Source organism: Babylonia areolata, chromosome 20 (genome assembly GCF_041734735.1).
Source record: "Babylonia areolata isolate BAREFJ2019XMU chromosome 20, ASM4173473v1, whole genome shotgun sequence".
Taxonomy (NCBI): domain Eukaryota; kingdom Metazoa; phylum Mollusca; class Gastropoda; order Neogastropoda; family Buccinidae; genus Babylonia; species Babylonia areolata.
The window spans coordinates 2228576-2251376 of record NC_134895.1 but is presented as its reverse complement, the minus strand read 5'-3'; the positions used below and the strand labels follow the sequence as shown (position 1 = coordinate 2251376).

Below are 22801 nucleotides of genomic sequence, written 5' to 3'. Positions count from 1 at the left end.
CCTGTCTGTCTACCTTTTCTCATTCATTCTGGCATGGACGGCTTAAAACACCAACCAACCAACCAACCAAATCCTCTAAGCAATCACCTGACCTATATGCATTATGGTAAGAAAAAAGTATTTTGTTAACATCGCATTCGCAACAATAAAATTATACTAACTTCCGGCATTCTTTTGCTCAACCACATTTTCATTCTTTCATTCGTTCGTTCGTTGTTCGTTCCTTCCTTCATTCACACATTCAGTGATTCATTCATTTATGCAGTCCTTCCCTCCCTCCTTCCTTTCTTCTTTCCTTCATTCACTGACACACACTAAGCCCCTTATTCGTTCAAGCAATGGAATCGCACTCGCGCACGCGCGCGCGTGTGTGTGTGTCTGCACATTTCATGCGCACGCGCGCGCGCTCCAGCGTTCGGTCGCATTCTCTATTCCTTACTCGTTCAAAAACATAACCGAAAACAACAAAACCAAAAAACCTACCAAAAAAACAACAAAGTAACAAACAAAAAGGTAAGGTAGGTATTGTGAACAGCGTGTAATTGCTTACGATTCGTATACCGCCCCACTTCGAAGCGTTCTTTACGGTTATATTTCATAATTTCACGTCTGCTTCGACCTTTTTCTTATACCTTAATGAATATCGATTTCCAAGAACCAGTCAAACATCAGCTATTTCTAGCTATTTCCGCGCTTTTTCTTTTCTTCGCGCACCACTGCCGACCAAGTTTAAAAATGTGCTCTCAAAATCCTAAAATCAAAGGAAGCAAGTTGTGTGACTTGAACTTCGACACAGTTTAAAATAGTTGATTTGATCAGATATGCTGAATGCCCATTACCAGTGCTGGGATAATTCAGCATATTGGTGACAGATCGTTTGCAATTAGACCATACAGGATATTTTGATGCGAGTCTATTTGCGAACTATGCTGCACAGTTACTGAGCACTCTCAAAAGGGTGTTTTTGTGCGGGGTGTGTGTGTTTGAATATCTGTTTGTGCGTTTGTTTGCATGTGTGATCAAAACTAACAATTCAACAGTCTGGTGTTCCAATATTATGTGATTGTAATGAGTCAAAGACCTGCTTCTGTTTTGATTGTCTACATGTAGGCCTACCCAAAGCCATCGTTCGCAGTTAGACTTGCCAGTTCGCATTTACCCTCAGGCGCCCACGCTATTTCAAACGTCGACAAAACGTTGAAAAAAATGAGCAGACGAACTTTTCCTGGTGCAACAAGTCGGAGAAAGTCTTCACAAAAAAAGAAGAAGAAGAAGAAAAAAGAACTATATTTGACTATCATACGACATGTTATATTTACAGTACACACGTTGAGCTGGTCGTTTCGACTGGACTGTTCGTAGTTAGGCATATCTACCCTGCTTATTAGACTAGCAATCGACAGTAGAGTAAATGTGTACGCTTTTTACAGCAAAATCGTTTAGTGACCTAGAAAGTCAGGCGATGTGTCCATCGACCTATACAACACACTATTTGCTGTTATCTTGGATGCTACGTGTGTGTTATCTACGTGCGCTGAGGCTGGTACGTAAAAAAAGTGTGACCGGGACTGGTAATCACAAGGATAGTACCGCCACCCACCGTAAACTGCTCCAATTTGATAACGTTGACAACTGTTTTTTTTTTCTGTACGTTTTTTTTTTTTTTTTTTCTTGTCACCTACAATTACGATTTCAGAAGAATTTTCACCTTACATCTGTCTGTCTGTCTGACACTGGCCCCACTCTTTCTTTCTCCATTCTGCAATATATATATGTATATATATATATATATATATATATATATATATATATATATATATATATATATATGTATATATATATATGTCTTCCTTTCTGTGTCTGTCTGTCTGTCGCTGTATATCATTCCTTCCCCATTGAATGCTTTTCCCACTCTTTCCCATTCACATTGATACGTTAAAAAAAAAGATAACAGAAAGTAACACGAAGGTGGTCATGAGGGTGGTCGTAAGTGTGTGTGCGTGTGTGTGTGTGTGAGACAGACAGACACACAGAGAGAGAGAGAGAGAGAGAGAGAGAGAGAGAGAGAGAGAGAGAGAGAGAGTATGGGACTTATTTCATCCTTTTCGAGCTGGTGTATAAGTGTACGTACATACACATGCAGGCGCAAACAAAGACAACACACACACACACACACACACACACACACACACACACACACACACACACAGACTCACACTCACACACACTTACAGAAAACCCCCAGAAAGCAAACTGATATGGAAATAAAGTAAAATAAGACGGCACGCATTGCAGTGAATAGGAGTTAATGAGCAGCAGCAGGTTTTTCCCTACCAGGATACTTTGATTCCATCGCGGACAGAAATATACACCAACAACAACAGTAACAGCAGCATCAGCAACAAAAACAGCACAAACAAAAACAATAACAGCAGCAACAGCAACAACAACAACAGCAGCAGCAACAACAACAACAACAGCAGCAGCAGCAGCAACATCAGGAACAATAACAATAACAGCAGCAGCAATAACAGCAACAACAACAGCAACAGCAGCAACAACAGGAACAATAACAACAACAACAACAACAACAGGAACAATAACAACAACAACAGCAGCAAGTAAATACAACATATGTGAAACAGGTGCGGGCATGCAAGTGAGCGCACAGTGCGTGTGTGTGTGTGTGTGTGTGTGTGTGTGAACAGAATTCTGTGTCAGACATTCGGGCCGATCTCTCCGGAGAGAAGGCATCGCTTCTGTGCAGGGCCACCTTTTTTTTCATTTTTTTAAATCACCGTCCGTCTGCAAGTGTATTTGTCTTACTAACAAAATGGACTTTGTCACAGAATTCTTTTGGTGGTGGCGTTGGTTCTTTTACCTGTGCGAAGTGCATAGCAGCACATTGGACCTCGGTTTGTCGTCTGTCCTCTGGAAGACTAGCACCCAGACCTACCACACGTCTAGCTGAGGGGAGATGAGGTGGAGGGGAGGGGGCGGGGGGAGGGGAGGTCCAGGTCTGTACTGATAACCTTTCTGTTTATTGGCGGGTGTCTGACACAGTCACTTTCTTCCCCATTCTGTGAGTGATCAGAAACTCTAGGGAGAGCTGGACAGTGCAAGGTCTTCAGAGAAGAAGCCCCATATACGCTACTCCACATCTGCCAAGCAGATGCCTGACGAGCAGCGTAACCCAACGCGATTAGTCAGGCCTTGAGAAAGAAAAAAGAAAAAGAGGTAAATGAATATCTAAGAAAAGGAAAAAAAGGAAATGTAATAATAATAACAAATGATTTTTTTTTAATATCAAGACAATGATAATGAATAAACAAATAAGCAAATAAATGTAGCCAACATACACACAGAAACACAGACACGCACACACACAAGTGCACAGAGCTCTCCTGACACGTGTACACTTACACACTCGCGCACGCATACACGCACACAAACACACAGACACACAACCACAGACAAACACTGTGGGGCCAGTTGCAACCTGACCCCAGTGTGTAGCGGGTTTACATATGCATTTTCACTGACTTTCAGCTCCTTGACTTTGCTTCGGAATTTGAGTTTCACAGGACAATTAAGTCTGAGTTTGAGCCTTTGCTCATGCCATGGTGGGAAATGGATAGAAGCTTTCGGACCTCGAGTTAGTTTGATTTTGAGTTTGACTTGAGCTGCGCTTTGTGCAGGAAGGTGGCAGATTGGTTAGGACGCTCATCTGCTAATAGTGTCCTTGAGGGTCTGAGTTCGAATCCCAACTGTCGCCCGTTCTTCCACGTTTGACTGAAAAATCAAACTGAGCGTTTAGTTGTTTTTGTTTCTATTTTTTATTTTATTATTATTATTTTTTAAATAACAAACAGAGTGGTAACTCTTTCCACAAACAAGGTACACAACTTCACGTCAATGCTGCTTATACAACCGATGGTGTTTTTGTTTGGTTTGGTTTTTTTCTCATGAGCGTTTAGTCATTTAGATGAGGCGATAAATCGAGGTCCCGTGTGCAGCATGCAATTTGCGCATAGTTAAAAAAAAAAAGAAAAAAGAAAAAAAAAAAAAGAAACCATGGCAACAGAAGTGTTGTCTTCTGAGAAAAATTATGTAAAGGAAATCCACTTTGATAGGTATACACACAAAGAGCATTATTATACGCACATGCACTCAATGCCTGACTTAACGCACCGGGTTATCCTGCCAGAAGGAGGAATTTTGTTTAATGTCGCGTCACACATATCGGTGATTGAAGACTTTGTTTCGGTATTAATGTATACATTTGAGTATTATCGGTTAGAAGGGGTGGGGGATGTGAATGAATGGAGAGTCGGGGGGAAACTGGGCAAATTAAAATGAAATGAGGGTGAAATTTGAAAAAAAATTTTAATACAATTACAGAAAATTACTTAAAAGACTTCGTAAAAGAGAAGTCGTTAAACTAACAAGCGAAACATCTGATAATGAATGCAAAAAGTCAAAACATCAACGTTCTCAGTCACTTGTGAAGACACACTTTCGTGTACATAAGGCTCCATCAAGCTACAGTCAATAATTATATGCTTGATTGTCAGGTTACTAAAGCATATGCACTTGACATTAGAACAATATTTGGTCCGTAATGAATTTGATAAGTCTTGAGAGTTAAACTCTTAAATTGGTCTGTGAATCGGACCAAAGTCTGAGAGAGTCAATTGACGAGGTTTTAGACTTGAATGAAAGCAGCTATAAAAGTCTCTTTCCAGTATATTACTTATTTCCTTGTATGACAATGGGCAATATACTTTTATACTATCTGTATGATTCTTTGCTCCCCTTTTTGCTGCTCTGTCTGCTTGGTCGTTATAAAGGAAACCAGTATCGGATGGTATCCAACAAAAATGAACATTTGCACCCTTCACAAATAAGGAGTGCAAGAAATACCTAATTTCAAACAATAAATCTTCCTCTTTGATTGTTCTAAAAAAAGGAGCAAACTTTTTAAAACAGATTTCTCAACACAAAATAAGATATTACTTATCATCACTGGTATTTGAACAAGATTTAATGCCATGATTTATCCTGCCAGTCAGGGGCACCTGCATGCCTACCAGAAGCGGTGTAGCAGCGCATAACAAATAAGGATTTTGTCCGAACGGAGTGACGCCTCGATCCTTGGGGAACCGAAACTGAAACTGAAGATGAAACTGTGTGTGTGGCAGAAATCCCATTGCCTCTGCTGCCCACGGCCCAGTTCAAGGCGGTGGTGAGAGCAGAGATCGTCAACAAAAAGATGACGGTGGAGGCAACGGAGTACGTGGACGAGACGCGAGACATGGCGGCCCTCAAGGTTGGTATCATCATCATGATCATGACAACGATCATCATTTGTATTTGTATTTCTTTTTATCACAACACATTTCTCTGTGTGAAATTCGGTCTGCTCTCCCCAGGGAGAGCGCGTTGCTACTCTACAGCGCCATCCCCCCCCCCCCCTCACTTTTTTTTTTCCTTTTTTTTTTTCCCCCCCTTTTTTCCTGTTTTATTTGTTTTTCCTGTCGAAGTGAATTTTTCTACAGAATTTTGCCAGGAACAACCCTTTTGTTGCCGTGGATTCTTTTACGTGCGCTGAGAGCATGCTGCAGATGGACCTCGGTTTATCGTCTCATACGAATGACTAGCGTCCTGACCACCACTCAAGGTCTAGTGGAGGGGAAGAAAATATCGGCGGCTGAGCGGTGGTTCGAACCAGCGCGCTCAGATTCTCTCGCTTCCTAGACGGACGCGTTACCTCTAGGCCATCACTTCACTAATGGTGGTGGTGGTGGTGGTGGTGTTGATGATGATGATGATGATGATGACGACGACGGTGATGTTGGCGGTCAGTGCTGATGATTGTGATGATACTGATGATGATGCTTATGCTGATGCTGATGATACAATTACAACTGCTGCTGCTGCAACCACAACAAAAACTACTACTACCACTACCAAAACTACTTCTACTGCTGCTGCTACAGCTACTACCACCACCACTACTACTACTATTACTACTACTGCTGCTGCTACCACCACTACTGCACGATAATATTCATATTAAAAACTAATGTTTTAAGTTATTCAGCGCCTTTCCATGTGCTCAATCGCGCTGTTGAATGTAAACACCGACGTGTGATACATGCATTTTAACACTAAACATGACGACGTACATGCAAAAGCCTGCAAAGTCGTCCAACCAAACACACAGTGATTGATAACATAATACCTACCCACACAAAAACACGCAAAACACATTACACTCAACACATACAAACCAAACACCAAAATGATGAAATCTCATGTTCGAATACTTAACACAAATTATTATTATCATTGTTATTATCATCATAGTCATCATGAATATGAAGATAATGATGATGATGATTTACTAAAGTTTTTTTTTATATATATATTTTTTACATATCTCTTCGTTTTCCCTGATGTTTGGACATTTTTTGGTATTCTATGTTTCGATGAGGATGAACCTTGACGAGTGGGGTGATGATGATGCAGACAAGGGTGAGGGTGGGAGGCGGGGGTACGGGGGATGGGGGCGGTTTTTCGACTTCCTGACAGGACTGTGCTCTGATCATATCTCGACTTCCTGATAGGACTGTGTTTTGATCATATCCCGGCTTCCTGACAGGACTGTGCTCTGATCATATCACGGCTGTTCAAGCAGGCTGAGAGATTACAGACTTCCTGACAGGACTGTGCTCTGATCATATCTCGACTTCCTGACAGGACTGTGCTCTGATCATATCTCGACTTCCTGATAGGACTGTGCTTTGATCATATCCCGGCTTCCTGACAGGACTGTGCTCTGATCATATCACGGCTGTTCAAGCAGGCTGAGAGATTACAGACTTCCTGACAGGACTGTGCTCTGATCATATCTCGACTTCCTGACAGGACTGTGCTCTGATCATATCACGGCTGTTCAAGCAGGCTGAGAGATTACAGACTTCCTGACAGGACTGTGCTCTGATCATATCTCGACTTCCTGACAGGACTGTGCTCTGATCATATCTCGGCTGTTCAAGCAGGCTGAGAGATTACAGACTTCCTGACAGGACTGTGCTCTGATCATATCCCGGCTGTTCAAGCAGGCTGAGAGATTACAGACTTCCTGACAGGACTGTGCTCTGATCATATCTCGACTTCCTGACAGGACTGTGCTTTGATCATATCCCGGCTTCCTGACAGGACTGTGCTCTGATCATATCACGGCTGTTCAAGCAGGCTGAGAGATTACAGACTTCCTGACAGGACTGTGCTCTGATCATATCTCGGCTGTTCAAGCAGGCTGAGAGATTACAGACTTCCTGACAGGACTGTGCTCTGATCATATCACGGCTGCTCAAGCAGGCTGAGAGATTACAGACTTCCTGACAGGACTGTGCTCTGATCATATCACGGTTGCTCAAGCAGGCTGAGAGATTACAGACACCTGCATTGTTGGTCAGGAAAATCTGAGCAAAAGTCATGTCCCCCCCACCCCACCCCCCGTGCTCACCCCCTGACCCCCCAAAAGACACACCCGTGAAGCGGATGACACTCCATTCTGTGGTTCCCAGTTTTCCCATTGTGAGCCCATAGCACACTAAGCTTTACGTAGGAGCCGGCCACGAGCCGAAAACAACAACAAAACAAACCACCTGATGATGATGATGATTATAATGATGGTGATGATGATGGTGGTGGTGGAAACAACGACGTAGAAGACGACAACACTGCCACCGCTGCTGCTGTTGATGATCATGACGATTATGATGATGATGATGGTGATGATGCTAACGACGATGTGAATTACAAATGCAGGTGGTGCAGCAAGGGACCACAGCCACCATCCTGATGTCTTATCGAACGGACGAGGTGTTCTACATGGAGCCCACCTCCCAGCTCAACCTGGACTTGGCAGGTATATGACAGTCAGTCGTGTCCGACTATGACCATCAGAACAGCAGAGGAGGCAGCTGATGTCCCGACTATCTGGGCTAGAATTTGATCATAATGGAGAGTGTCTTGCCCACGTTACATCCCCACTCTCTCGGCCATAAGGGTTTTTGGACAGTCGGCGTTGGGATGGTTCCCAAAGGTTAACTAACCCCCAAGGCTGCAGCATTAAGAGCCAGTGCAGTGTTGCCTTTAGTTTGAGAGTCATGGTCCTTCACGAAAGATTAAGCTGTAAATGATTTCCCATCGCAGCAGAGAAACCATTGATAATACAGCGCTCACTCTGCTGTTGGCCCATCTATAAACTTATGTCGATGTGTGATATAAGCTGAGCATTGGGCCAAACCTGCAGGTCACAGGGCAGGGGTTGTGGGTGTGGGTATTGGGGAAGTGGCTGAGATTGGCCCATCCGTGCTCACACACACACACACACACACACACACAAAAACACCCTCTCTCTCACTCACTTTCACTTAACTTCTTTCCACATACCGCGTGCGTGCGTGCGTGCGTGTGTGTACACATCCTTTTGAAAACGCCTATGCAGAGATTTTCACACCTTTCTAATGACATTTCGTATGATAAGCCATGCGAAGTCTGTGTGTGTGTGTGTGTGTGTGTGTGTGTGTGTGTGTAATCAAATATTGTGATACGCTTAGTCTTTGAATATGTTTTATGCTTTTGTGTGTTAAAATCTTTTCTTTTTTTTTTTCTCCTGTTTTGAAAAGCGCTTTGAGCGCCCTCTTAGGGAGGACAGCGCTCAAGTATCCATTGTTATCATATAATCATTATCATAATCATCATCATTTGTTTACTGTTGTCGCGCCCCGACCCTCCTGGGACGGGACCTACCTTCTCGCACAGAAGGAATCAGGAACTTGAAAAGTGAAATAAAGTTTTTTCCCCAACAACTGCAAATACACACAAATGACAAAGAAAACCCCCAAACAAAAATATAATGTTACAAACTATGGCATACAACACTCATGCAATCAAAGCACACACATGCACACGCACACACACACACACACACACGTACACATGTTCACACACACACAACTTGGATCCCGAGTGATGACTGATGACAGTCAATGATGGATGTCCTTTCTGCCCTCCCTCCGAAGCTGGAACTTGAGGGAAAAAAAGGGGAGGGAACAAACACAAAACTTGACCTCTCTCACCTACCCCTGACCTCTCTCACCTACCCCTGACCTCTCACTTACCCCTGACTGCAGACGGTGAGCGGCACTGTCGAAGGGGTTGGTGGAAGAGCTGGAAGGATGAAGTTCCACACTGGAAGTTGAATGACTGCGATGAAGGACGATTTGAAGATGGGTGAAGGGGCGTTGTTGGGGGAGGGTCAAAAGGGGGTGGTTGGACCAGGAAACGGGATACAATTTGGTGGGGCGGAAGGGAATAATAGTGTCCGCGTTCAACTCAGGACGCAGTCTGGCGAAAGGACGCTGCCGGCCAGTTTGCCATCCCAGCGGACTCAGGCGGAAAAGAAAAATACCAAGAACAGGAACAGGCCTAAAAGGCCAGCATTACTATGACAGTAATATAATGAACTAGTATAAACATTTGAAAAACGATTTTTAGACGAATTCAATTATGTTATCTGCGTTAATCACTGCACTTGGCAAAATGGCTCAGTTCCGATATGTGGTTTGCCTAAAACCCAACCAAATGCAAAACTACTATACCAGTACTACCACTACTGCCACCACTACCACTTCTACTGCCACTACCACCACCATTACTTGGGAAATGAACTTTACGGGACCTATTAATATACGGAAAAAATTACAACAATGAATTTGACTCAAAATCCCCCAAAATACTAGGAAGCTTTTTATCTAGGATGAGTAATGATTTAATAAAGTGCAACAAGAAAATCAATTAACCACGTATAACATCAAACGAGCTAGCCAACCACTTTTACACTTTTGAGAATCATTTCGAAAGAGACCCCTTCCTATTCATCCAATGTAGCATTCACACAAAAAACAAGATCAACAGTTAAACGTTTAACTAAGCATAATATATACTAGCTACTCACATGGAACAACTTGTTCCCCTGGTGGACTTTGTCAGGAAACCCAACTAACACACACAGGTGTTACACACAACTGGGCAACACATATTGCCACACCCAGAACATCCACATGGATGTTACTCTTGAGAGCTCTACCGCGCGTCTGCCTTCCAAAAACCAGTTTTAAAAATTCAGCTGATGCTCCCCTGAGTACAGCTTAATGAAAAAAACCCCAAAAAACCCAGCACGTGAAAACCCAAGAAATGACACTATATGCACAAAAACAACAGGCGTTCGTAGTTTATACATGATACAAATCCATCCACACACAGGCACTCGAAATAGGAAAAGGACAAAAGGTAAAAAAATGTAATCCATCTCGCGACAACTGTTATTATTATTATTATTATTATTATTACCATTCTTCTTTTTATCTTTTTGTGGCCTCAGTTGCATGCAAGTCATGGAGCACCAGCTTTTTTTTGTTTTTTGTTTTAGTGTTACGCTTGCCTTCTTCATTGGCCGAAAAAAACCCACACATTTTTTGTCTCCATTTTTTCCCCTTGTCTTTTTCACATAAATATGCATAAAGCTAGATGTTTTATGATAAGTGTTCACAATTGGCTATTCTCGTTTCATGAACAATTTCAATGAGTATTTAAGTACGCTTATGGTGATGTCTGAATTTTTTGGTTGCTCAGTTGTGTGTGTGTGCCTCTCTCACTGTGTGTGTGTGTGTGTGTGTGTGTGTGTGTGTGTGTGTGTGTGTTATTATTATTATTATTATTTGTGTCCGACCCAGGCCCCATGGGGTGTGAGGTGAAAAACATGTCTACGGACGATAACACCCAGCTGTTCGGAATGAAGGTGGACCACAGCGGCAACTACCCCCACCTGTTCTCCACCAGCAAGATCCTGGAGTTCATGAACGGAACTGAGGTCACCACCATCATCATCGTCTTCACTGTCATTTTATTGTCGTCGTCGTCGTCGCCAACATCATCGTTTTATCGTCATCGTTGCCATCATCATCATTGTCATCCTATCGTCGTCGTCGTCATCATCATCATCACTTTCACCATCATCACAGAGAGAGAGAGAGAGAGAGAGAGAGAGAGAGAGAGAGACAGAGACAGAGAGACAGAGAGAAACGAAACTTTATTTTATTTTACCAGGATAATGAGATAAGCAAAACATATGCTTTTTTTTCCCACCCAGCCCTGGGGTATAAAAGAAAGGGAAAAAAGATAGATGTGGGAGAGAGAGAGAGAGAGAGAGAGAGAGAGAGAGAGAAGCACAGAGACTGAGAGGCAAAGAAACAGAAAGAGAGAGACAGGGAGAGACTAACAAGGACACAAAAACAGAAACTCTCTCTCTCTCTCTGTGTGTGTGTGTGTGTGTGTGTGTGTGTGTGTGTGTGTGTACAAACAGAATATTTATTGTTATTAAATCTTAAGGTGCGTTAAACACAATAAAACACAAAAATGCTATGAAAAACACCACCACCGCCATGCGTGTGTGTGTGAATTGAATAGAACAATATTTTTTGTCATAAAACCTCAAGGTTTGTAAGACACAAACACAAATTTGTTATGAAAAAAAAACCCAAAAACAAACAAACATGGTGTGTGTGTGTGTGTGTGTGTGGACACAGGTGTACAAGGGCAGAACCAACGTGAGCGGAATCCCTGTCAACAAGTGGTCCAGCTGTGTGAGCTGGCCCGAGCTGCACGCCAACTTCACTCTGGACTACTACTTCACCGGTCAGTATCCCCTCACTTCGTTTTTTCTTCTGGCGAGACAGAGACAGAGACAGGACGGGAACAGCACGGAGACAGTGATAGGACATGACAGAAAGACAGGATAGAGACAGGACAACACTAGACAGAGACAGGAACAGGACGGGAACAGCACGGAGACAGTGATAGGACATGACAGAAAGACAGGACAGAGACAGGACAACACTAGACAGAGACAGGAACAGGACGGAAAGAGCACGGGAACAGGGCGGGACAGTGACAGGGCAGGGCAGGACAGGACAGGGCAGGACAGGACAAGACAGGGCAGGACAGGACAGGACAAGACAGGGCAGGACAGGACAAGACAGGGCAGGACAGGACAGGAAATGACAGGGCAGGACAGGACAAGACAGGACAGGACAGGACAAGACAGGACAGGACAGGACAGGACAGGACAAGACAGGACAGGACAGGACAAGACAGGGCAGGACAGGACAGGAAATGACAGGGCAGGACAGGACAAGACAGGACAGGACAGGACAAGACAGGACAGGACAGGACAGGACAGGACAGGGCAGGACAGGACAAGACAGGACAGGAAATGACAGGGCAGGACAGGACAGCATAGCACAAGATAGGACAGAGACAGGACAACACAAGACAGGACAGAACAGCACTAGACAGAGACAGGGCAGGGCAGGACAGGACAGGACAGGACGGAGAGAGGGACAGGGCAGCACGGGACAGGGCAGGATAGGGACAGCACAAGACAGAGACAGGACAGGACAGGACAAGACAGGGCAGCACGGGACAGGGCAGGATAGGGACAGGGCAGGATAGGGACAGCTCAAGACAGGGCAGGACGGGACAGCTCAGGACAGGGCAGGACGGGACAGCTCAGGACAGGGCAGGACGGGACAGCTCAGGACAGGGCAGGACGGGACAGCTCAAGACAGAGACAGGGCAGGACGGGACAGCTCAAGACAGGGCAAGACGAGACAGCTCAGGACAGGACAGCACAAGACAGAGACAGGACAGGACGGAGACAACACAAGACAGGACGGAGACATGACAGAACAAGACAGGGAAGGACATGGACAGGACAGGACATCACAAGACAGGGAAGGACAGAGTCAAGGACATGGACAGGACAGAACAGGACATCACAAGACAGGAAAGAACAGAGTCAAGGACATGGACAGGACAGCACAAGACAGGGAAGGACAGAGTCAAGGACATGGACACAACAGGACAGCACAGGACATCACAAGGGAAGGACAGAGTCAAGGACATGGACAGGACAGCACAAGACAGGGAAGGACAGAGTCAAGGACATGGACAGGACAGCACAAGACAGGGAAGGACAGAGTCAAGGACAGGAAAGGACAGAACAACACAAGAAGGACAATCCAAATCCATGACATGACAAGACAAGACAGGACAGGATTAGGTATGGAATTTTCATCTCTGTGTATGAAATGCCCAGTTTGCTCATCTACGAGGTAAGTATATATTTAAGCGTTAGAAAAACAAACAAACAAGAACACTTCACCAGTTCCTTTTCTAATTACAAAATGAAGATGGATATGTTATAAGAAACGTCGTTATGTTTATCTTCTATGCTTCCCGTTCCATTGCGAATTACTATAAAGTTTCTAATGCCAGTTTCAAAATGCTATTTTTCTCTTACTTTTTTTTTTTTTTTTTTTTTTCATGCCTTCATTTTGCCTGTGCGTTAAATTTCCTGTGTTCTCGAGTCAAGTTATCCACATGTCTGTCTCTACATCAACTCTCTCTCTTTCTTTCTTTCTCCTCCTCCCCGGCCCCCCATCCCCTGTTCTCTCTCCCTATTCTTTTTTGGTCTCTCCCTGTCTTTCTCTTTCTCTGTCTCTCTCTCTCCTTCAAGCACATCACATCTTCTTTCTCATATCAGTTACGCATCTACAGTGTGGACCAATGCCAGTCAAAACCAGTTTAAAAGAATAAACTCATTGCAGAGACTATTAGCTTTTAAACTTATTCTTCCCGACAATTCTTTAGTAACCCATCCCCCTCTATCCCCCCCCCCCCCCGCCCCCCTCCATTTCCCCTCCTCCCCTGTCTCTCGCCTCTTCTTCCTTCCACACTGCTCTCCACCTCACTCCCCTCACATACTTTCGACGCATTTGACTGGTTGTGACCAGTGGTGTGTGTGTGTGTGTGTGTGTGTGTGTGTGTGTGTGTGTGTGAACACGCACAGTGCCGGAATGGACGACGCCCAGCGGCCTGCATCAGATTCCAGTGCGGGCGGACGTGCATGGCGAGACCCGCTTCGAGAACGGCACTCACTGGACCTTCCACCACATCTACGAGTACGTCAACTTCGAGAACTATATCAGCGACCCGGAAACCATCTTTCAGGTACTGTCACGTTGACCAACACGTTACAAGATCCTAGGGCCCTGCCCAAAACAACCCTGCAAGGAACTGTTGAGGTAGAGAGACACAGGGGAACACAGAATAATTTTGCCAAAACAATCCTCCGGGAAACTGTTGAGGGAGGGAGTGGGAATTGCTAAAACTTCTTTTTCTTCGTTCGTGGGCTTCAACTCCCACGTTCACTCGTATACAGGTACACGAGTGGGCTTTTACGTGTGTGGCCGTTTTCTTTTATCCCGCCATGTATGCAGCCATACTCCGTTTTCAGGGGGGTGCATGCTGGGTATTTTCTTGTTAACATAATCCAACGAACGCTGACATGGATTACATGACTTTTAACGTGCGTAACTGAACTTCTGCTTGCATATACACAAGAACGGGGTTCAAGGACTTGCAGGTCTGGACAGACCTTTACCTGGGAGATCGGAAAAACCTCCACCCTTTACCCACCAGGCGCCATTGCAGAAATTCGAACCCGTGACCCTCGGATTGAAAGTCCAAATCTTTAACCGTTCGATTATTGCGCCCAATTGCTAAAACAATCCTCCATGGAACTGTTGAGGGAGGGAGACGAAATGTTGACAGAATTGCTAAAACAATCCTTTTATTCTGTTGTGTTATTCTTTTGTTTGTGTTGTTATTCTTGTTGTCACCATGACTGTCGTCATCACTGTTCGTGTATTGATGGTTATGGTGATGAGGATCAACTTCTCATACCATTACTAATGCTATTACTAATGGCAAAAAACGACAACAATGATAACGATAAAAATAATAACAACAACAATAATAGTAAAAACATGAACATCATCAGCATCAACATCACCACCACCACTATCACCATCATTTTCACCACCACAATCACCACCATCATCATCAGGACCACTATAACCATCATCATCACCATGAACACTATCATCATCACTATCACAATAATAGTCACCATCACCGCCAGTATCCTCATCATCACCATCAACATAATTAACACCACCACTGTCATCATCACTATCATAATCATCATCATCACCACCCTCATGACCACAAACATCAACATCACCACCATCATCATTACCACCACCATCACCACTCATCATCATCATCACCACCACCACTACCATTACCACCACCATCAACTCAACCACCACCACCACCACGACCTCAACCATCACCTCCACCACCATCACCACAACCACCACCTCCACCACCACACCCACCACCATCACCTCCACTACCATCACCACAATCACCATTACCACCACCACCATCACCTCCACCACCATGAACTCCACCACCATCACTACAACCACCATCACCTCCATCACCAACACCACCTCCACCACCATCACCACAACCACCATCACCTCCATCACGATCACCACCGCCATCATCATCACCACCACCACCTCCATCATCATCACCACCACCGTCACCACCACCACCAACACCATCACCTCCACAACCACCACCATCACCACTTCCACCACCATAACAACTGCCATTATCATCACCACCTCCAGTACCATCGCCACCACCATCACCATCACCATCACCTCCACCACCACCTCCACCTGACCACCATCATGACCATGGTGATGACTGCTGATTGTTGCAGACTCCCCCAGGAGTGCTCTGTCAGACGAGGAAGAGTGAGCGGAAGCTGCCGACGGTGGGCAGCCATTTCTACTACCGCGAGGAGATCTCCGACCCGCCCGGGAAAAACTTCGCCCTAATCCAGGAGACGGATGTGAGTCACCCACACACGTCAAAGAGCCCACGGCAACAAAAGGATTGCGTCACTCACAAAACTAAACTTTGATGATAAAACAAACACATCTACAAACAGGGGGCAGGGGGTGGGGGGAAGTGGGGGGGGGGGGGGGGGGGGGGGGGGGACACGGACGTGTGGGAAGGCGGGGAACGGTTGGCGCTGTACTGTAGGGACGCACTTTCCCCTCCGGGGAATGCACCCGGAATTTCACTCGGAAAAATCGGCTGTGACAACAAAGTAATACAATAAAAAAGAGAAGCAATACAATACAATACAACGCAATGCAATGCCACGTAACGACACGCAACACAAAACAACACAATAAGACATAATATAATACAATGTGTACATAAAGTTTTGCTACAACACAATAAAACATAATATAATACAATGTGTACATAAAGTTTTGCTTGAGTGTTTGGTTGGCTGACTGTAAAGGGTTGTGCATGTAAGTTTGGTTGTTGTTGTTTTTTTTGTTTTTTTTCGTTTTGGTGTTTAAATATATGTTTCAGTGCAACTGAGTATGTTTTACATAGACAGGCGCTTAATAAATTAAATAATACATTAAAAAAACAAATCTGTTGTTGATTTTAATGATGACCGTGCAGCCCAATAACATGGCAGGTAAGCTGAAGCGGTAAAGAACTGAAGAACAAACAGAATGGATACTTAGTTTCCTAAACAATACATATATGCTGACATCTGAAAATAATGAAAGTCTGATCCGTTGCACCACCGCGCACCAAAACAATAAAAGGACTGTGCTTTTCAAAGGTGGCGTACACCGAAAATTATAACATCCAAAAAACCATTTCCCCAGAAAAGACGCACCTTTGATACTACAGTACATTAAATTAACAAGGCTTCAAAAACGGTGTCCTATGAAACTATTACGATAATAAATAAAGGTTAAGCTTTTGAAAAAGGCCAGAAATTTACAGATCTATATACCCAATCAATTTTATCAGCTGGGATTAGATCCAAAAACATGATCGACCGGATGCGATAGAAAATCACCTACTATGTCAAAAATATCAATAATCTGCACTTAACATCAATGCAACAACAAAAACAGAATATTTACTTTATGATGGAAACAAACAAAAAATGCTTACTTTATTTGAACTGAAGGGATTTGAAGAAGGAGTTCTGAATTGCTTGAGCGACCACGCTCTTCGTAATGACAGTTGTACATGTCGTCTAAAAAGACAAACCGGAGCTAAAAATGACAAATTAATAAAAATTCTGGAGACAGAACAACAAGATTAATAATGATGATGATGATGATGATGATGATGATGATAATAATAGACCACTGATGATTATGAATCATTGGACACTCTTCCACTGTATTAGAATACAACAAAGCTTTGTTTAGCCAGTGTACAAAGTAAGCTGCTGGAGCAGCTCCTCCTGGTATTGTAGACAACTTTCTAATAAGCAGCAATGGACACTTTCATAAACTTGCAATGCCTCTTCCAAGAATTGACCTCTTTTAAGTCAAGCCTTTCATGTAGTGGTGGTTCATATTGGAATAATTTGCCTTCCTTTTCAAAACAGACAACTATAGTAGCTAGGTATAGTGTTAACTTCAGAAGCTCTTTAAAAATATATTTGTTTGATAAAATGGAAAATGTATAAATGATGTAAATCAACCTTTATGACAATGTCATTCTTCTTGAACAGGAAATGTTAAAATGAAATACCCCACGCTTTCATTATCATTATTATTATTATTATTATTATTATTTTATTGTTATTTAGTAGAAGCAGCAGCAGCAGATGTAGTAGTAGAAGTTGTAGTAGTAGTACAATACAATGCAATACAGTACAATACAACACAATACAATACAATACAGGCACACCGACACACAGACCGACACACATACACAAAGCAGAGAGCTGGGCTGAGTGAGCGACGTGAGTGAAGTGATTAATTAAGCGAAAGAATGAGGGAAGGAATACAGGCAGGAAGGAAGGAAGGATGGTAGACATGGAGGAGAGAATAGTCAGAGTTAGAAAGAAAGAATCATTATCTTCTGTCCAAGGTCTCATATCGCGTTAGGAAGAATACTGTGTATAGAACTTGAGAACAACTAGAAAAAAAAAACAGAGGGTGTTTCAAAATTCACAACCAAACCGTCCCTCGCCCTCTTCCACACTTATATAGACACCTAAGCACACAAGCACCCACCCACCCACACACACACACACACACCACACACACACACACACACACACATACAGATTGAGATTGGAGTAGTTCGCGAATTTATGCATGCGTACGAGGGCTTTGTGTGTGTGTGTGCGTGTGTGTGTGTGTGTGTGTGTGTGTGTGTGTGTGTGTGTGTGTGTGTGTGTGTGTGTGTGTGCACGTAGCTTCGCACGCCTACATGGAAGTGTGTTGTATGTGTGTGTATTAATGTATTCAGGCATGCATATCGACGTACGCGAGCGTGCGTACATGATCGCACATACTATCACGCGGTGTTACAATTGTTTCATTTCAAAATTCGCGTATTCTTCTTCTTCTTCTTCTCATTATCATGTTTTTGTGTTTTCAGATCTGGTATGACTACAGCATGTCCATGATCCGGTTCGACAAACGAAGTCCCCCAGCTGGGGTATCCAAAGACTTCTCTCTGTCCCAGGGCCCTTACACCGTCATCCATGACTACGACATAGGTAAGTCATTGTTCTCTCTACACCAACACCCATGACTTCAACACAGGTAAGTCATTGTTCTCTCTACACCAACATCCATGACTACGACATAGGTAAGTCATTGTTCTCTCTACACCAACACCCATGACTTCAACACAGGTAAGTCATTGTTCTCTCTACACCAACACCCATGACTTCAACACAGGTAAGTCATTGTTCTCTCTACACCAACACCCATGACTTCAACACAGGTAAGTCATTGTTCTCTCTACACCAACATCCATGACTACGACATAGGTAAGTCATTGTTCTCTCTACACCAACATCCATGGCGTCAACACAGGTAAGTCATTGTTCTCTCTACACCAACATCCATGACTACGACATAGGTAAGTCATTGTTCTCTCTACACCAACATCCATGACTACGACACAGGTAAGTCATTGTTCTCTCTACACCAACATCCATGGCGTCAACACAGGTAAGTCATTGTTCTCTCTACACCAACATCCATGATTTTTATACAGGTAAGTCATTGTTCTATCTACACCAACATCCATGACTTTTACACAGGTAAGTCATTGTTCTCTCTACACCAACATCCATGACGTCAACACAGGTAAGTCATTGTTCTCTCTACACCAACATCCATGACGTCAACACAGGTAAGTCATTGTTCTCTCTACACCAACATCCATGATTTTTACACAGGTAAGTCATTGTTCTATCTACACCAACATCCATGACTTTTACACAGGTAAGTCATTGTTCTCTCTACACCAACATCCATGACTTCAACACAGGTAAGTCATTGTTCTCTCTACACCAACATCCATGACTTCAACATAGGTAAGTCATTGTTCTCTCTACACCAACACCCATGACTTCAACACAGGTAAGTCATTGTTCTCTCTACACCAACATCCATGATTTTTACACAGGTAAGTCATTGTTCTCTCTACACCAACATCCATGATTTTTACACAGGTAAGTCATTGTTCTTACTACACCAACATCTATGACATCAACACAGGTAAGTCATTGTTTATCTACACCAACACCCATGACTTCAACACAGGTAAGTCATTGTTTATCTACACCAACACCCATGACTTCAACACAGGTAAGTCATTGTTTATCTACACCAACATCCATGGCTACACAGGTAGTTTCGTCTTCCTGCTACACGCTCAGACCCTCAAACACACACACACACACACACACACACACACACACACACACACACAGCGGCGCGCGTGCACATGCACACACAAACACACACACACACACACACACACACACACACACACACACACACACACACACACACACACACACACACAAGTGGGGCGGGGAGGGGGATTTTGGTGGCGCTACCAGAGACAACCTTTTTGGTGTGCGTTCTTTTTGGTTACAATAATCATCATTATTGTTGGTGTTGTGGCCATCGTCGGTGCTGTTGGTGATGTTGTTATAGGATGATGTTTGGGCCCTGCATTCCCATGCCGAGCCTTAGACATGATGAATATGAAATCACTGCCCTTGTTGCCGTGACGTGCTACATGGTCTTTAACTTTTAACTCCTGCCACCAGGGCTGCAGAACTGTATAACCTTCGACCTTTACCTTCAACCACCGAGCGTTCAGTGCTATTGAACCTTCAACTTTATCCTAAAGCACCGCACATGCAGGATGATAGGAACTTCGACATTTAGCCTAAGACTTCCACCACCAGACGGACAGTGCTATCATACCTTTAACATTACATTCAATACCAGGCACACTGTGTTACGGGGCCTTAAATCTTTAGCCCCAACCAACAGGCGTGCAGTGCTATGATACCTTTAACCCTAATCCTTTAACTTCAAGCACCAAGCGTGCATTACTGCCAGACCTTTAACCGTTACCCTTCAACCCCAACCAACAGGCGTGCATTACTGCCAGACCTTTAACCTTTGCCCTTTACCCCCAACCACCAGGCGTGCAGTACGCCATCGCCAGGGACATGGGCACCTGCTCCATCGACCCCATCCCTGTGAAGGCCAAGGGCTTCGACGCCAGCTACAACATCACGCGTCAGACGCTGGGCATGCGCTCTCCCATGCAGTTCTTGAACATGGGCCAGCCGGGATACGTGTACGCGGGTCAGCGGGACTGCCGAGGGCAGCAGTGTGACGTCTTCCAGAACTTGGTGACCGACCTACCTGGTCACGGCCCTGTCGTCTATGAGGTGTACTTCCTCAAGGTGGGTGGTGGATTTTATAATGAGGTGTATGTACTTCCTCAAGGTGGGTGGTGGATTTTATAATGAGGTGTACTTGCTGAAGGTGGGTGGTGGATTTTATAATGAGGTCTACTTGCTGAAGGTGGGTGGTGGATTTTATAATGAGGTGTATGTACTTCCTGAAGGTGGGTGGTGGATTTTATAATGAGGTGTACTTGCTGAAGGTGGGTGGTGGATTTTATAATGAGGTGTACTTGCTGAAGGTGGGTGGTGGATTTTATAATGAGGTGTATGTACTTCCTCAAGGTGGGTGGTGGATTTTATAATGAGGTGTACTTGCTGAAGGTGGGTGGTGGATTTTATAATGAGGTGTACTTGCTGAAGGTGGGTGGTGGATTTAAGAAGAGGTGTTTTTCCTGAAGATTGGTAGTAGATATTTTTAAATGAGGTTTATTTTCTGGATTCCATTGTGGATTGTAGATTCTATAGCAAGGTGTTCTTCTTCAAGGTTGGTGTTTGATTTATGTAATGAGGTGTAATGAGGTATACGTCCAGAAAGTGGATGGTGGATTTTATAATAATGTGTACTTCATGGAGATGAGTGATGGATTTTATATTGATGCATGCTTCCTATAGGTAGGTGGGTGGTGGGTTCATAATGATGTATAATTCCTCAGAGTGGGTGGTGGATTCGTAATGAGGCATATCCTCGAAGTGGGTGGTGGATTCATAATGAGATGTAATTCCTCAAAGTGAGTGGGGATTTATAGTGAGGTGTACTTTCTCAAGATGGGCGGTGGGTTTTATGATCAGGTGTACCTTCTCAAGATGGATGGCGGATTTTCACAATTAGACGTACTGTCACACTGTGTGTAGATTTTATAACGAGGGGTACTTCGTCGATATGGGTTCTGGATTTCATAATCAGGTGTACTTCGATCAATGTGTGTGTGTGTGTGTGTGTGTGTGTGTGTGTGTGTGTGTGTGTGTTTGCGGTTGTGTGTGTGTGCGTGTCTGTGTGTGTGTGTGTGTGTGTGTGTGTGTGTGTGTGTGTGTGTGTGTGTGTGTGTGTGTGTGTGTGTGTGTGTGTGTGTGTGTGTGCGTGTGTGTGTGAGCAGGGAGCCCAGGACGTATCGGACAGAGGAGACGAAGACCAACAACCAAACGCGGTGCCCATGAGGATTCTGGTTTGGGAGCACGTGAGTGTTTCTCTGCGTCTCTATCTCTTTCTCTCCTCCTCCTCCTCCTCCTTCTTCTTCTTCTTTCTCCTCTTCAGTTTCCTACTTTCGGCTCACATGGGTGTTTCAAACACAACGTGAGCGAGGCTACGTAATATGGTATTTCTGTTTGTCTGTTGTGTGTGTGTGTGTGTGTGTGTGTGTGTGTGTGTGTGTGTGTGTGTGTGTGTGTGTGTGTGTGTGTGTGTGTGTGTGTGTTTATGTGGTGAAACGTTATTAAATTCATTTTGTGTGGAAATACTTTTTCAACGACAATGCATTTATGTGAAGAGCAGAAATAACGTCTATGTAGCAAGACGTCTTAGGAAGCAAACACACACACACACACGCTAAAACAAAAACAAATGATTATAAAGAAACCTAATATGTTTCCAAAATCAAGTTACTGTTACATTTCTTTCTCATAAACAAAATGTAGCTCCTTTACCTGACATACTGACACATCAATCCATATCAGTCACTCCATTTTTTTTTTTGTTTTTCAAATAGAAACTTCTGCTTTGTATAGAAATTACACTGATGCAGACATGTGCAGAAGTAGCAATATTCTGCCGAGAAATGGGACGTCAACCCGATTATCCTTTGGCAAATACGTTTAAAAAACAAAACAAAACAAAAAACAAGACAAAAAAAAAAAGAAAAAAAGGGGGTCTCACTCACCTAAAACATTGAATTTCAAATATGTCTCAAGGCAAAAGAAGGCCATTGTGTTCAACACTCAGCGTGGAGGACTTTGGCAACT

At 43.8% G+C, this 22801-nt stretch overlaps 1 protein-coding gene across 1 annotated transcript in view; it reads left to right on the top strand.

Moving 5' to 3' along the window:
- LOC143294838 (uncharacterized) overlaps positions 1-22801 on the top strand; it is a 56141-nt gene that overhangs the window by 5764 nt on the left and 27576 nt on the right. The window contains exons 3-11 of the mRNA XM_076606343.1: positions 5202-5329; positions 7840-7939; positions 10812-10948; positions 11664-11772; positions 13988-14148; positions 15779-15910; positions 18499-18619; positions 20577-20842; positions 21940-22020. Coding sequence (XP_076462458.1) covers positions 5202-5329; positions 7840-7939; positions 10812-10948; positions 11664-11772; positions 13988-14148; positions 15779-15910; positions 18499-18619; positions 20577-20842; positions 21940-22020 — 1235 coding nt within the window. The remainder of the gene's footprint in view (positions 1-5201; positions 5330-7839; positions 7940-10811; positions 10949-11663; positions 11773-13987; positions 14149-15778; positions 15911-18498; positions 18620-20576; positions 20843-21939; positions 22021-22801) is intronic.